Here is a 16565-nt window from a genome sequence, read left to right as displayed (position 1 = left end):
TGATGCGGTTCCCCCGGCTCGGGAAAGACTGAGGTGTGCCCGGGCCTTTGTCTCACCTTGGGAGCTTCCGGCTCATAGTACACTGGTAGATAAAGCCGCTGTACGTCACGTTGAAAGATGTTGAAAAAAAAAAAAAAAGACTGGACTACATTACCGCGACAACTTTTGACAGAGCACAAACAGATGTCGACCCATCACACTCACACACTCAGACTGCACCCGCACACAGCCCCTCCCTGCAATTGTTTGCTACAGGGGCAAAGCTTTTACAAAAAGGGGCAAGGTCAGGACTCTCCCTAGTGAGACCACCATCTCCATTAGTTGTCAGTACACTGGGGTCTCGCCTTTCCCCTAAATATCTTCTACTTCTAGACTCCACCTCAAGACAAGCACCATTGGTGGGAGATGGAGAGATGGCTAATGTGAACTCATCTCTGCGCCACAAGGACACAGACTTGTCAACAACCGTCTGTGTGATGAGAAAAAGTCACATTCTTCAACTTAGCCTCTAACCGCATAAATAAAAATCATTTTTATCTGCTGAGGTTTTGAGATACTGCATTTGTCTCTGAAATTCTGGCTGCCACCGAAACTGAACGGAGGAGAATGGAACTTGGTTACAAGCACCTAAAAGGATGTGGCTGTGTGTTTTCTCACTGTCAGCAAATCCCATGAAGAAAGACATAAGCCAAAACAGTGAATCGATCCTAATAACAAGTACTGTGTGCGTATCCAAAGCATGTGTGCGTATTAACATAATGAGGATATGTTGTTAATTCCTGTATTTGGCCAGTCTCAATATGTTGATACTGAATGTATGGGTAGAATGTACTTTATTGGTACAATATCCATGTGTAGTGACTACAGCATTATTAAACTTATTTTTATGGTTTTGTTTAGGCACTGAAAGTGCTTGGTCAAGGTTAGGAAAGGGATCTGGTGTGGTTTAATGTTGAAAAAAGTTCACGTTCACGTCGGATACAACATGTTTATCTCTATTGAACCAAAACCACCATCTTTCCCTAAACTTAACTGAAGCGCTTTTGTTGCGTAACCACAGAAGAGGCTGTGGTATATCTGCCATCCACCCCAACCAGCTTCTGGTGACTGCGCTGCTGTTAATAAATTCAGTCATACAAAAAGCTACGATGCCTCTGAACATAATCCAGCCGGCAATTGCGTTTCCTACAAATCTTATTTGCTGTTGCAGTTTAGTTGTATAGAAACATCATTTCTAGGAAACAGGGTTTACCATGAACAAACACACACACACACACACACACACACACACACAGACTAGTTAGTCTGACTCAATCTGACATAAACCATCTGCTGCCAGACATACTCACTAGAAACCAAATGATTATTAATCAGTGGCTAAATACAGTCCCTGAATAATACACTATTTATATCTGTTTGAGAAATATTACTGAAATCCACAGTGCCAAGCTATTTTAAGGAAATTACTGAGTCTTGTTTGAAAGTAAAATTCCGTATTTGTGAGCTGTTTTATAAGATGTACATCTTCAGTGAGAATGAATATGCTTGGGTCTGAGTGCCACAGACAGGGAAGTCAGAAAGTACCGACAAACACACGGTTGGTTGTGGTCTTTCCACAGGATTTGTTAGCACTTAGAAAAATATAGAATAACATCAACCCTGACCTTTACAGCAGTGCAAATGGCATTTGAAAAACCAAACAACGATGTCTCTTTCCACAAAAAGTGCTAACTGGCTACTCTGGAAAATCCACAAAGTTTGGACAGCTTTCAGTGGAAGTTAGGTGAACTCATTTAAGGTAACTGGCACCGCACCGAGAAAGGCAGTAAGATATTTACATAGGATTCAACATCTACCATTGAAAAAAGACAGACCATAGAGACTGGGACACCATAAAAATGTGCACAGACTACCAATCTACTCATCGGTGAGAACACGACTGCAGGCATTTGGTGAGGAGCTTCTGAAGTATGAAAGAAGTATATTCTTCTAGTCACTTTACCAGGTAGTTTACTTTAGTAACTCTATCTCTTCTTTCTTGTGTGTTTTGGCTTAACCGAACCTTCAAATTTAGACTATAAACCATTTAAATTCACTTGAGAGCCTTTGGATCAAACAATAAAAGCAGCAATCACACAAGCAAATCTGGACTGTATAAAAATATCTTGAAATCAAATTCATCGGCACCGTCTCAGAAAGCAGCAGCAGCGGGACCCGCGGGAGAGGCCCTAAACACGGCAGTTTTTCTTGACAAGCACAGCGGGGCCTGGGGAGGCTTTGGGCAGACACGAGAGCTTGCAGCAGTCTGTGGCGGTCTCCAGGGGATGCTGAATGGATAAATAGTTCACTTAGAACCTCTTGCTCTCTGAGAGGTCACAAAGGAAATATGGGATAGAGAGGGAAAATGGAGAGGCTTTATCTCGCTCTCATAGGATTGCTGCCTGTTTGTATACTAGACCGCTCCATAAATACTGCACTATCTGCTGCATGACTGAAATGATACAGTCAATCGCACTTAATTCCTGATTTTTCTTTCAATTAAACAAAAAACTAACGCTACTTTACCTTGTGTTCTATCAAGACCTAGACATGTAATAAACCTTGAGCTACATCCTCAAAAACACGCCTTTGAATTTCATTACAGCATTTTAAAAAAAAAAGAAAAAAAGAACCGAATGAATTATAACTCAACCCTAAAGTAATCTACTGCATTTCTTTCGACATTCTGCAGCCTGCAGAAGTCCATCCTCTACAACCCTTGTAACACAAGCGTGTTGTCGCAGTCCTGCAAATTAAATATAAATGGGTATGTGACATCAGTGACCTGAGATATGCCTGACCGCACCGCCGACCGCTCCCCGCATGCCTAGACAGCACGCAGACCGTCGCACATTATCTTCACCTGACCTGAAGATTGCTCAGGATATTCAGTCATGGAAACGGATGCTTGAGTCGAGCCTTCCGCATACATTTACTTGATAATCCAAGATAAACTCTGCAGGTGTAAAGTGAAGCCGCAGACCGTGTGTCTGATTTCACGCCGGAACATTTTACCTGTTGACACGATACCGGGAGCAATATACGTTATTGGCCACACTTACTTTACGCCGTGCACCACTGCTGTGTGCCATTTAATTATGAAACCAAAACCAAACTTAAGAGAAGGTTCAGACAAAAGATTTAAGCCAAGCCGACAATCTGTATGAATCAAAGTCAAGTAACCCAGACATTTCAGACTAAGGCATCTGATTTTCTCTGCATTCTTATGTACATGCAGTGGTAGAATTTATACTAGTACCCTACATTTCTGAAGGAAATATTCTACTTTATATCCACCACATTTATTTGAAAGTTAAAGTTACTGGTCGCAGAGATTAAGATTTTACATACATAAACATTAAGGCCTCGGTAATAGTAATACAACAATATATATAAAAATCTAACAATCTGGATAGGGTCATTCCACACACCATGAACCTGCACCAATCAGGATTCAGCAACATTTGAATCAGAATCTGATGACAGTTTTTGACCTGTGGGGTGACTGTCAATCAAATCTGGTCAAACCACACCCACACAGTCCTGTAGTGAATTAAGAGTTTTTGAACATTAAACTCCTGATAAATAATACCTTAAAATGTGTCCTACCTTTTTTATTTTATTCAGAATATCAATGCTATAAACAAATACTTGATCTGACGCCAGGTTTTCAAGGGCGTTAAATACATTCGGCTGAAAATACTTTTGTGCTTTTACTTGTAACGCAGTGTGTTTCCATGTTTCCATAAGGTGTTAAATGGCGTATCCATTCTACAGTCATGGATATGGCCCTTCAGACAAACAGTGCCCTCCTGAGTTGGAAAGTGATCACTGCTCTCACTCGCTCATCTGGACATTTGTATGAAATGAATGAAAAATAGGGATCAGCCAGTCAAGGAGCCAACACCTTTACTAATCTGGTCCTAAGAAGTTGTGCTTTTTTTTAAATGTAGAGCTGAACCAATTTTCGACCAAAACACATTCACAGTGTTTAGTAACCATGAGTATAAAAACAGGAGGAATTCCATTCCAATGAAAATAATGAATTATAGGTCATAGCGGTCAGTCCTCCTGAGCAGACAGTTTGCTCAATAAGTTCAATGAGCAAAATGATATGTATTTCAATCCAATTAAAACAATAAAAACAATCCATTTTATTGGATGTATTAGATAGTCTGCTGTACTCTGGCAACTGCAAGTAAAGGAAGACATAATCAACACCAGATCAACAGATTAATCGTGATCCTAGAAGTTATTTACTTTGGTGTTTTCTGCACCCAGGGACAACTGTCAAAACTAAACCTCATCAGCCTGCAATTAAGAATGACAAAATCCGGGACAAACATGTGAGTGAGCAGCTGACTGTGCACTGTATTTGCTTTGCGGCTTTTGTCTGAGGCTTTCATCGCACGGCAGAGAGCAAACCTGAGCGGCAGATGTTGGCCAAATCCGACCGTTCAAACACGCTTCTCTCCCTATTCACCTTAAAATCAGGACTTGAGCTGCTCCTTCACCGGAGCTGTCCGGCTGGAGCAGGAAGTCAGTGATTGTAATTCTATTATATTACACGTGCATGTGAGCGCTGGGGGAGGATGAGCCTTTGAAGCCTTTGTGTTTACACAGAGGAGCAATATGTTGTCATTAAGCAATCATGGGAAAGCATTCTTAATCCTTGTGCCTCTCTGTCCAACAGGCTTTTCCATTTAATTATACAGAAAAGTCTGGAGCATGGAGTGACAGGTAGATTTATTTGTCTAATATATTGTCAAAACACAATGAGGCCCACATGTTCCTTCTAAGGAGCATAGCAGTTGTTTTACTTGTTTAGTGCAATAACTACACATCAGTTATACTACTCTCATATCATACAATCGTCACTGACAATAAGAACAGGCCAGTCTATTAGGTACACTTGTGCAGTCTAACACACAAGCCGTGCAACTTTATGGTCATTTGGGAGGCTGTACTTTGCAGTACTGCTGAGTTCTACTGTGTCTTTCTAATGTTTAGCCTACTGTCATTGATATACCGTCACTTCAGAAGGTATTCGTACGCCTTAACTTTTTTTGCACACTTTGTGTGTAAATGTAATTGTAAATGGATAAAATTGCCATTTTTGCTCAGGAATTATTGAAAATGTATTAAAATTAAAATATTCAGACCCATAATTCAGCAATTACAGCTTCAGGTCTTCTTGGGTAAGTCTCCGCAAGCGTTGCACACCTGGATTTGGGCAGGTTTACCCAATTTTTCCAAGCAGGTCCTCTCAAGTCAGATCGGGTGGGACGCATCTGTGAACTGCCATCTTCAAGTCTCTCCACAGATGTTCTATGGGGTTCAAGTCTGGACTTCAGCTGGGCCACTCAAGGACAGTCAGACTTGTCCCAAAGCCACTTCAGCGTTGTCTTAGGTGTATGCTTTGGTTCACTGTCGTGCTGAAGGGTGAACTGTCACCTCAGTCTGTCTTGCTCACTCAGGTCACACCCAGATCTGTGTCTCACCACATTTTATCGCAGAGATTTACAGAGAGTTCCTTGGGCTTCACGGCTTGGTTTTTTTACCTGCAGTGTGGATTGTGGGACCTCATATACACAGGTGTGTCTTTCTAAACTATGTCCAATCAATTCAATTTGCCACAGGGGGACTTCAATCAAGCTCTAGACACATCTCGAGGATAATCAAAGCAAAGAGGACACAACTGACCACAATTTGGAGTCCCACAGAAAAGTGTCTGAATATTTTTGTAAATGACAGATTTTTCATCATTTTTTTAATATAATAAATTTGGTAAAATTTCTAAAAAACATGTTTTCACTTTATCATTGTGGATCATTGAGTGTAAAGTGGTGGGCAATTTTATCAATTTACAATTATATCTATAACACAATAAGGTGTTACAGGACAGCATTTTAGTTTAACTAACTGTACCTTATACACCAGCCACTGAGTGTAGAGTTTTAGAAGTTTCTCATATCTACCAGGCATCGTCTTCCTTTTGGTTCTGCAAAATATAAAAACAGACTTCTGGAGAATTCAAGATTGCTTTCGATACACAACATACGCAGTCAACCTCATGTCTGCTTTTATTTTTGTGAAAGTTCACGTATATTCCTGTTTCTGGAAATAGAGTCCTTCTCAAATTTATCTGCACATTTTAGCAGCTTTACTACAAACTGAACTACAAAACCTGTCTTTGATGATATTAAAAGCAGATGTGCTGTTCACAGTGATGAACTACCTGAGACCAACGACTTTCAAGTCTATACAATTTGATTTAAATACCTCAATAAAATGAAAAGAAACAAATAGCTGCTGGAAAGGTGGGGAAGACACAATTCAACAATCTACAGTGTAACAGCTCAGCATGCTTTGAAGAATGGTTAGCTAAGCTTGATTTAAAAAACATAAAACATATCAGTATTTTCCTTTAAGACAAAGACAAGCTCACTGCAATTTAATACAGCTGCAATAGATTATTAAAAAAAATAATGAATAAATAAATAATATTATTTTCTCCCACATTCCAGATGTTAGCGCAACACAAAAATATGTACGAGCTGCTATTTTGGTCACAGACAGGGTTTAGAGGCATATGCCCACCTAAAGTGCAGGAAAATATTTCAGTGAATGGATATGTGAGTGACTAGTAGAGATGTGCCGGATAAACACAAACACATTCAGTTGACTACAAAACTATTTACAAAGGGGCTCCTGGTGTAGTATATTTAGAGTCCCTCCGAAGCGTGATCACCTCTGCGCTATTTATTTTGCAGGACTGGGAGTGTTATTGCGACTGGATCCTTCCAGACAGTTCCACATTTGCTCTGACCACACCGACGTGCTCTGGTTTAATCCTATTACATGTCAAGCACAAAGGGAGATAAGAGGTTTATGCTGGGGTTCCTTACAGACTGAGTCTCTCTCTCTCCCTCAGGACACCAGCAGACCTCCACATTTGGTCATTTTGATACCGGTGCTGACACTGCTTCTTAAACCTGCCACAGCACCTATTGTGGTGTGCTGGAAATAAAGACGTGTTGATAATGGGATTGCCAGTGAGGACTGAGGAGACACTGATGATGAATGAAGACCAGGTGAATGATATAATCCAGAGATGGGTAAGTCTACGATATTCTATCACTGTAATATAATTTAGCTGAGGCAATCCTACTCATGATCACCTACCATAGTGATACTGTGAGTTATGACCTTTTGAAGCGTGCACTTTTAATAAAACATTCAAATTACATACCTACTTGGATAGATTGCCATCACAGTGAATTAGCACTGGCATAGCAGTGCTTGGCCTGCACTGTATCTCATGCAATCCTCCTCACACACTGCGCTGACCTGTCAAAATAAAAAGGAAAACGCGGTGATAAACAGGTGTTTTACCTCAATCTCATTTCATCTACCTCCAGAAGTTTAGATCAAATTGTAGTGAAGGCTTATTGAGGAATTAATATCAGACTATTTTTATTCAAACTCTGATATCAGTTAAACATTTGGGGATGAGACTCATTTGTAGATATAAAAATAAATGTGATGTGGTGAAGATTAAATAAGGGCTAACAATTTTTTTTCATACAGAAACACGTCAAAACTTTATCAATACCGTTTATCAGACAGAGTAAAGGAAAGCAACACATTTGACAGTCCTCAATCTTGTATTTAGAGAGAAACTCCAGAAGAAGATCTGAAGCCAGAGGACTACCAGCTTTTCAAGAGTCTGGGAACTGCATGTCTCACCGGGGGTGACAATGCACAACTACTGACATTTGTTCAGGATGAGAAAAACCAGGTATTTGACAGAGAAAGATCCCCTCTATCATCTATCCAAACCAGTGGCAGTCACGTCTTGCAGATATGAAGTGACAGTGGATTGACAGTCTTAATCTCTCATAGAGGACTAAAAGCAAATACGAGGCCACACTGCAGCCTCCTGAGCACCAGCAGCCACATACCTACTGACGTGATCAGAAGCCAGTTCCTTGCTACCCGACTATGCTAAATTTTGACATATACTGTCGAAACCTGCTTGACAGTATGTGAGAAGTGCTACCCACAGTCATGCTTTTGTTGTCAGTCCATTTGACCAGACTTCCGTAGTCATTTGGCTGTAAAAGCAATTGTGAAACCGCTGCATGCATCTTTTCCTGTAGTGATGCATGCAAATGGAAAGGAAGGCTCCCAGCAAATCTGCAGAAACAGGGTCTCTGTTTTTCTGGTTAAGTATGTTTGTTTTCTCTTGGTCTTAGGGGACTGTGAAGTCTATGGGTTGTGTTCTCATGGCACCTCTTGTAAATGAAGTAGTTAAGAAAGAGAAGAGTCTTGATTACTGCCAGGCTGCCATCACACATCTGACCAGGGTTTGTATAAACAATTCATCTATATTAGGTATTGAGACATGCTTCCTATACATAGCTTAAAGGTTGATTTTTTTTGTTTAGACTTGCAGGCCAGAGGAGCTCCTACATAGTTTGCTTGAACTAATTGAGGACATTGATCCGAGCGCCATTTCTGAGACCATCGTAGCCCTGGTTCCGCATTTTCAAACAGGTGACACAGCTCTCTCTGTGATGTGATCACATATTGTAACACATGCATAAAGGTATCACGTCTTCATAATATATTATGAAGTCTTACAACAACATTGGGAATCATGCCAATCATCATAATACTTTACATTTGCACAGAACTACCCATTTGGTAGAGGGCTGGTTATAGAGAGCACAATATTGTTAATGTTATACTCATTCACAATGGATGGAGCCTTTATGAGCAGTAGTGATGATTGACATTGTAAAATCTAATAATCATACTTGTAATTGCTGATGACTGCGATATTATGCATTACAATGGTTTATAGTAACTCTTATAATGGATTATGCAAGTGCTATAAATGTACTTTAAATATATTCCCTTTACAAATAGTCTCATTTCTGTGATATTACTTATTGACACCTGCCACTTTTCCACATAATGTGTGTAAGAAATATTTTTATAAACACTGTCAGTTATTGGAGCACTTCTGGTCATAATCTGGTCATACTACTCATGATCATTTCACTGCTGATTAAGCCTTGTGTTGTTATAAAACGGGGTTTGTCTCCCCCTGCTGTACATACATTTTAACCAACAACCTTGTGTCTTTGAACAGTGCTGCTTCGGCTGGATGAGAGAAAGGCGGCCTGTGTGGGCTTGGTTCTGTCTGCCCTGCAGAGGCAGGTGTCCCGGCTGCCTGTGCCTTACACCCAGCAGCAGGAGGAGGCTGATGAGTACGGTCTGTGTCGCTGCTGCGCCGCCTTGGCTGAATTTACAAAGTCCTCCGCGGAGGAGGTGAAGAGGAAGGATGGAAACTACATTAATGCTGCTGAGGATGAGGAGCTGAGGACTGAGCTTCTCAAGTTGTACGCTTCTGTTGTCATACATGGTTATGTGGTTTAAAACGGATTAACCAGATGTTAATAATGATAAATGCACAAGGCAGGTGTTTTGGAGTGATCAACAGGATTATTGATCTTAGATTTTTTTTCATTAATTTGTACTTTCCCCCCCAAGAAATAGTTTCTTTTCTACTATTTTAGTAAGAGTGGATTTTTTTCTATAAAGAATAATGCTGCATTATTTTTAAGTTTATATATACATTGCAGTACTTTTATTTACTCAAATTTGGGAACTCAAGATTCTCTCTCTAAAAGCTAAAGAATTGTAACTTCTTATTCAATTTTTTTTTTTAACTTTGTGAGACAGTAATTGCTTTAAGGGTTTTTCATGATGACAATATATATTTAACACTAACAAAACCTCTCAGTTTAGTATGAGTTTACAATATCAGCATCGTAGGCTATGCATTAATGACAAATGGCTTTAAAAGATTTGGCGATGATCAGTTTTTTCCTGGCAGCTGCATGATGAGCTTGAGAGAGCCTTTGCTAGAGGCTGAACTCAACAGAGACAGGAAATCGTCACTTCTGCTCTTTGCAACAGAGATAATGGTAAGAGCGAGGTCTTCTCTTCTTCTTTTTAAGTCTATAGAGAAGATGTTTTCTAGAGGTCAGGTTTCACTATCCAATTCTACAGGTCACACTACCTGCAATCCAACAGTCCCTCTCAGAGCTCCTGTTCTTCAGTTCTCTGAAGAAAAGCACCCTGATGGACAGCAGGCAGTCTAAGGAATCAAGAGCATGTCTGGCTTATCTGCTGTTTGTCCAGCTCATCACCATAGACAGCTTCCCAACAGTGTTCAGGTGTGATGAGAAGCTATAATCTGGTCAGACTGATGATGCAGGTGACAGTGTTCGTTGAAACTGTACTGTGCAAACTGTTTCAATTGCTCTTTTTTCCTGCTGTTCCAGTCCTGTATTTGTTCTTCAGTGCAACATGGAATACATCAATCAACTGCTTTGTAGGTAAGCTGTCAATACAACATGAAGTGAATATGGTTCTTGTTTCATAATGATTAATTTCTTGAAATAATCTGTCATCTTACTTCGACAGCCAAAAGGAATCCCACTTGCTTAAAGGACTGGTAAGAGCAACGCACAGTACTTTTTCTCTAGAAGTGAGATTAGACCAAGTATGACAGCTGAAAACTAAGGTGAGTTTTCTTGACACACTTTTGTATTATCAACCAGGCACTGTGTGCAAAAAGCTTGGAGAGCGTGCAGGACCACAGCCTTCCAGTGAGTCTACTGGAACTGAAGAGCTTTTATACTGTACCACAGGTAAGACAAGCCTGACATCAGCCTCATTTTTACCGCTGCAAAAGCTGAATTAAGAATTTTACTCTCACATAACACAGTTTGTTCATCAGTACAAGTGACTTTAAATAAATAGATAAAATAAATAAATAATTAAAAAAAAAAAAAAAAAAAAAGGTGACAGGGTGTTCAGCTCCTATTGGTTGAGGTGCATACCACAGAACTGCATCCTACATGGTTCGATCCCGAGCCGGTGGATATTTGATGCATGTCATACCCAAAAAAACCCCCACATTCTTTCAAAATGTAAAGCAAAACATCTCCAATAGTACTAATACTACAATTATTCTGACCAAAATACCAGTGTGCCCTATAGGCCACTTCTGTCATCAACAGATATAGTTTAACCATATTCATAAACTACATGAATGCCTTTGACCAATCAGTAACATGTGGTGCCTTGTAATTCACAGAACCTGCGGCAAATACTCACGGACTGCCCAATGCAACATTTGGTGAGTATACTATTGTCCTGGATGAGACTAATGTATTCTACATCTTTGAGACTGTTAAAACAAATACATTTGTTGAATTTTCTTTTTTGTGATCACTGCTTCCCCAGAGGGAATCAGGACTACAGGTTTTCCAGCTCTTTATCAATAAATTAGACACTGAGGCAAAGCACACCTTTTTCAGGTGAGAACTGTCATCAAAAGAAAAGAAAATATTACTGAAATTCAAGTGTGGCTTCATAAAATTGTGACATTTCAGACTTTCTGTGAACTAGTTAATGTGAATACAACACACATTTTGCATATCAGTTATAATTCCTCTAGATGTGATGTGATCTTTTAAAATAATCACCAACCACTTTATTAAGAACACCGGTACAAACAGCCAATCATGTGGCAGCAGTGAAATACATAAAATCATGCAGATTACAGGTCAGAGGCTTCAGTTAAAGTTCACATCAAACATCAGAATGGGGAAAACGTGATCTCTGTGACTTTTTCTGTGGCATGATTGCTGGTGCCAGATGGGCTGGTTTGAGTATTTCTGAAACTCCTGAGATTATCACGCACAACAGTCTCTAGAGTTTCCTCAGAATGGTGCCAAAAACAAAAAACCTCCAGTGAGCGGCAGTTCTGTGGGTGGAAACGCCTTGTTGATGAGAGAGGTCACGGGAGAATGACCATATGGGTTAGAGCTGACAGAAAGGCTACAGTAACTCAGATAACCACTCTTTACAACTGTGGTGAAAAAAAAGCATCTCAGAATCCCAAAAAATTTGAATTTTGAGGTAGATGGGCTACTCCAGCAGAAGACCATGTGGGGTTCCAGCCCTGTCTGCCAAGAACAGAAATCTGAGGCTGCAGTGGGCACAGGCTCACCAAAACTGGACTGCTGAGGACTGGAAAAACGTAGCCTGGTCTGATGAATCTGGATTTCTGCTGATACACACAGATGGTAGGGTCAGAATTTAGCATCAATAGCAGGAATTCATGGACCCAACCTGCCCTGTGTCAACAGTCCAGCCTGGTGGTGATGTAATGGTGTGGAGAATGTTTTCTTGGCACACTTTGGGCCCCTTAATACCAATCAATCATGATTTGAATGCCACAGCCTATCTGGGCATTGTTGCTGACCATGTGCATCCCTTTATGGCCACAATTTACAATCTTCTAATTGCTACAGTTCTTCCAGCAGTATAGTGCACCATGTCACAGAGCAAAAGCTGCCTCAAACTGGTTTCATGAACACAACAATGAGTTGACTTTACTTCAGGGGCCTCCCCAGTCACCAGATCTGAATCCAGTACAACACCTTTGGGATGCGTTAAAACGGGAGATTGGCAGCATGAACGTGCAGCTGACAAATCTGCAACAATGATGTGATGCAATCATGTCAACATGGAGCAGAATCTCAAAAGGAACGTTTCCTAAATCTTGTGGAATCTATGCCATGAAGCGTTGGGGCTGTTTAAAGATCAAAGGGAGGCCGTACCCAGTATTAGTATGGTGTTCCTGTTTTCCACCCAATAAAACTCTAAAACTATAGATTTTGTTCAATACTTCTTCTCTTAGTATTTGTTGTTGCTATATTGTTTCTTATACTGAAAAAGTAACTGAACTTTATTAACTACCATTTTCTTTTGCAGGTGCATGTTAAAAGCCAGCAACCATGCAGGGGTAGAAAGTTATATAGTAAAGAACATCAAGAATCAAGTAGAATTTTCCATGCAGGTGAGATTAAGGTCTTGCCTTTGAGTCTTGATGGTTTAGTCATTGTTTAATCTGATGATTTAATCTGAGACACGTCTATGGTGCCTCTTTTCTAGCCTGGGAATGCCAATAAATGGTTCCTGGGAGAGGAGTTTCTCTCATTGTTGGGACTAGTGCTGCATTTGCCTCAAGGTGCTGAGACAGATCTGCTCAGCAGTATGGACAGGTGACTAAACATGAACAAGAGTTTAATTTACAAACAGGCCTGCTCACTTGTAACTTTTGAGTCTACTCTATGCATAATTCAGTAACTACAGAGGACAAATATTTTACAGTGACAAATCTCTCTCCAAAACTGGAGCTGATGCAGTCTAGGAGAAATCCCTTAGTGATGGTCTGATTATCAAAGTCAGAAATTTTTCAGATTCCACACATAGGGGCTTTTATTTGGTCAAATCACAAACCACATATAGAGAAACAAGCTCTAGATATACTGTCTCTCTCATGTATGTTTTAGCATATGTTAAACAGATGAAAAACTTTACTGCAATTTAACTACATTTGATTAAATTAGATTATGTGACATAATTAACTTTAGATCTTATTAAGTTACAGACCTCTGTGGCTACTAGCCAATCTCACCTTTGTCACAATTTGGCTTTCCTGCACAGATCCAAAGAAAAAAAAAAAAAAAGGTCTGAAAATTTAAGAACTGGGAGACTTTATCCAGACTGAGCCATTAAGCAATGCTTTGTCTTCATTTATCCAGGGTAATGGAGAGTCTGAATCTTCTGCGCTATCTCCTTATCAGAGACAAAGAATTGTGGAGCAATGTAAGTCAGTCTCATTCAGCTCTCTTCTGCTTGCTAGCCTGGTTAATGTAGAAAGCTGATGATTTACTCTTCTTTCCCTCAGACAGATGTTTGGGAAGGGCTGGGCAGGATCAAAGACAAATACCTAAAAATGCTGCGTGTGTGTATCAGCATATCAAGAGCATATTATTCCGCTGAACTGAAGGCACTGAGGGAGGATCAAAAGCTAAAAGCAAAAGGTAGGCACTATCTGCTAATCTCTGTGACAAAATGACATTGAAATAACCTTACACAAATTGCTAATGGGACAATAGTGTCACAGTTTTCATACCGTGGACAATCTCTGTCGTCCTCCCCCAGAAACCAGAGATGCTGCTAGATCCAACAGATTAGTCAGAAGCATAACAGTGAAACATGAAAAAGTGTCCAATATGTCACCAGAGGTCCAGCACCAGGTAGAGAAACTTTCTGTCCTATTAATTATCATTTTGATTTTGGCCCCTGCAGAAAAGATGACTATTCTCATGTGTCTCAGGTGCTGCAGAGTGCTTTGGTGACATTTGACCTGATGGAGAGTCTTACAGTCCGTATCGAAGAGATCACAGAGGAAAGACTGAAGATCCAAAACTAAACCGAGACTGCTTGGGCGGAAGTCTCACTTAAGACCACTGGGTTATTTTTCTCAACTCTGCTTTATTTTATGACTAATAAAAAAACATGAATTCAATAAGGTGTGAACTTATCTATGCCAAAGTTATTGTCAGACATGTAAAAACAGAACAAGGTGTGCTGAAACACATCTTTTACCTTTTCGTTTGTATGTTCACCGACTATAGCTTGTACTTGGTTGGTTAGCATCAAATAAAACAACACAATGGTTTGTGAGAACATGCTGGGTCACCTCAGGAGAATTATAGTATGTCTCTTAGCATCTCCCACACACGGCTGCTTTCAATGATGTGAGCCTGGGCCAGAGACATCCGGTCGCGGATACTGTCTACGTGAGGCTTACTGGTGGCCTGCAGACAAATGAGCCTTGGCTTACTTCAAAGCGTCACAAGGGAACAACAGCATGTCTAATTTCTTATTTATTATTACCAAATAACCTTTGTGAACTGCCTTTTTATTTACCTTGGCAATTGTCAACATTCCTTTGACTATCTCAGCATTGTTTCGCACGGGCAGAATCCTGAGATTGCTGCCAAAGAATCTGAAAGAGATAAAAACAGACATCAGTTATTAGAACTGTGACTAGAAACACAACATAAATCTTAGCATCGGAATGTGACCACAAGCCCGGTTGCATTAGTTTCAGTCAAGCGGAACAAGTGGGCAACACCCCCTAAATTTGTAGAAGACATAACACAGCCATTTGTCTACCTGCATTGAATCCCTGACAAGATCTCCAATTCCCTTTTCCCATTAAAGGGGGCATATAGAAGTAGAAAGCTGTTCCGGTGTACTCGCGTAAACTTCTTTATCCTCTCAATGAGTCCAGATTCCTCCAAACGCTCTGGGAGGTCTTGAGGATCAACCAACAGAAATGCAGTACCTAGACAAGTAAGCTATAAATGCCTTATATTCAACTAAACCCAAAACGACATTTATCTAATTACTGGGAGGCTTACTTTTGCCACAACATCCACGACAACTTATGATGGATATTTGTGGTCTGTGTTTTCAGGTTCATGTTAGGATCCAATAGCAACTTAAAGTAAACACGACTGTGTTTATGCAAGGTATGTCATATACTGGGTTAACATATGCGAGGTACGTGTATTGGAGAACTAATTGTCCTGGGGGATCTATAGGACTGCTGTTAAAGGTTATGGGGTTCTCTCACAGTACAAAATACAGCAGGTTTACCTGACAGAGGGAAAATAAAGGCTCCGGACTCAACACTGTCTGAAAATCGGATTCGGTGCTGTTGCGAGCTGAGCATCCTGTGTGTATCGTGGTTCTGGTGAAAGTAAATAAATACTTTGAAAAATAAAGATAATTAAATTAACGTAGCTTCTACATTAGGTTAAAAGCCAGACATGATTGAATAGGTAATATCTTCCCGACTGTTATTATCTTAAAGCAGTTTGAGTTCTGTTGTGGAGTACGTTAGCTACAGAGCTAGCGAACCAATATTGTTTACGTTATTTATTTAACGGCCTCCTACCAACCAAACTGTTTAAATTTTTTGACAATTCAAGAGTTGGCCCCTACCTGGAGTGATGAGCTGACTATTATCGTTGTTCTCCAGGGAGGACTCGTTTCCTCGGGCGCTGCCATTGCCTGCCGGTCGCCGAAAGCCAAACCACTGTTGCGGTTCTAACAACGAGCGCCTCGAAATGATTGATTACGGCTCTTTTGATCGATGTTGCCCTCGCGGCGGCCTCCCCACGTGACAGCTACCGGTGTCCTGGACGCAGCACGAGCCACCACGGCTTTGTCACGTTAAGAGACGACCACGAGGGGGCGCTGTGGTGTTAGCTAGCAACACTCTCTGGCTCTTCCAACACAAAACGGTTTGAGCCTTTTTGGGGGGGGGCTAAAAATAAATATCAAAAGCGGCGGTAAAAGCCTGCAATGCACCTTACAGGTTTGCACAGGTGAGTTTGTTTAACATTAATGAAGGCTCCACTCCTGCCCCCATTAAGCCAAACGGGGGAGAAAACATTAATGTCAATTAATATTATTAATGACAACCGTGCTTTTCCTGCTGAGTAAGCGGTCTATTGTGTGTGGTATAAAAAAAAAAAAAAAAAAGAAAAGCCAAAAGGTAAAATTGACAAAAGTAC

At 40.4% G+C, this 16565-nt stretch overlaps 2 protein-coding genes across 5 annotated transcripts; one reads left to right on the top strand and one right to left on the bottom strand.

Moving 5' to 3' along the window:
- Nucleotides 1-7115: 7115 nt before the first annotated feature.
- On the top strand, nucleotides 7116-14407 carry LOC120790862 (glomulin-like). The gene is made up of 18 exons (XM_040128814.1): nucleotides 7116-7157; nucleotides 7715-7840; nucleotides 8298-8408; nucleotides 8490-8598; nucleotides 9200-9449; nucleotides 9947-10037; nucleotides 10123-10289; nucleotides 10398-10451; nucleotides 10540-10570; nucleotides 10677-10766; nucleotides 11216-11257; nucleotides 11365-11438; nucleotides 12901-12985; nucleotides 13081-13190; nucleotides 13734-13797; nucleotides 13880-14015; nucleotides 14137-14231; nucleotides 14312-14407. Exons 1-18 carry the CDS (start codon nucleotides 7116-7118, stop codon nucleotides 14405-14407), a joined length of 1773 nt encoding a protein of 590 aa, XP_039984748.1.
- On the bottom strand, nucleotides 11530-16247 carry LOC120790427 (protein SPO16 homolog). Of its 4 annotated transcripts, none has more exons than XM_040127910.1 (6): nucleotides 15991-16246; nucleotides 15643-15736; nucleotides 15157-15328; nucleotides 14908-14986; nucleotides 14678-14795; nucleotides 11530-12193 (listed from the first exon to the last, which is right to left on the bottom strand). In XM_040127910.1, the coding sequence occupies exons 1-5, from the start codon at nucleotides 16054-16056 to the stop codon at nucleotides 14688-14690; spliced, it is 519 nt and encodes a 172-aa protein (XP_039983844.1). In that variant the 5' UTR covers nucleotides 16057-16246; the 3' UTR covers nucleotides 11530-12193; nucleotides 14678-14687. The 4 variants fall into 4 exon arrangements, with proteins under 4 accessions (XP_039983844.1, XP_039983843.1, XP_039983845.1 ...); XM_040127909.1 differs by having other exon boundaries at nucleotides 11530-12190; nucleotides 15991-16245; XM_040127911.1 differs by lacking the exon at nucleotides 11530-12193 and having other exon boundaries at nucleotides 12752-14795; nucleotides 15157-15298; nucleotides 15991-16247.
- Nucleotides 16248-16565: the final 318 nt, after the last annotated feature.

Source organism: Xiphias gladius, chromosome 6 (genome assembly GCF_016859285.1).
Source record: "Xiphias gladius isolate SHS-SW01 ecotype Sanya breed wild chromosome 6, ASM1685928v1, whole genome shotgun sequence".
In the NCBI taxonomy this organism is placed as follows: Eukaryota; Metazoa; Chordata; class Actinopteri; order Istiophoriformes; family Xiphiidae; genus Xiphias; species Xiphias gladius.
This window is presented reverse-complemented; position numbering and strand designations above follow the sequence as displayed.

What these genes read in the sequence shown, in the direction of transcription:
- LOC120790427 (XM_040127910.1), bottom strand. Translation starts at nt 16,056, where the DNA reads ATGGCAGCGCCCGAGGAAACGAGTCCTCCCTGGAGAACAACGATAATA. An exon ending in TAGTCAGCTCATCACTCCAG is followed by an intron (nt 15,737 to 15,990) that starts GTAGGGGCCAAC and finishes TACTTTCACCAG; the next exon opens with AACCACGATACACACAGGAT. An exon ending in CTTTATTTTCCCTCTGTCAG is followed by an intron (nt 15,329 to 15,642) that starts GTAAACCTGCTG and finishes TTACTTGTCTAG; the next exon opens with GTACTGCATTTCTGTTGGTT.
- LOC120790862 (XM_040128814.1), top strand. Translation starts at nt 7,116, where the DNA reads ATGATGAATGAAGACCAGGTGAATGATATAATCCAGAGATGG. An exon ending in AAGTAGAATTTTCCATGCAG is followed by an intron (nt 12,986 to 13,080) that starts GTGAGATTAAGG and finishes CCTCTTTTCTAG; the next exon opens with CCTGGGAATGCCAATAAATG. An exon ending in CTGCTCAGCAGTATGGACAG is followed by an intron (nt 13,191 to 13,733) that starts GTGACTAAACAT and finishes TCATTTATCCAG; the next exon opens with GGTAATGGAGAGTCTGAATC.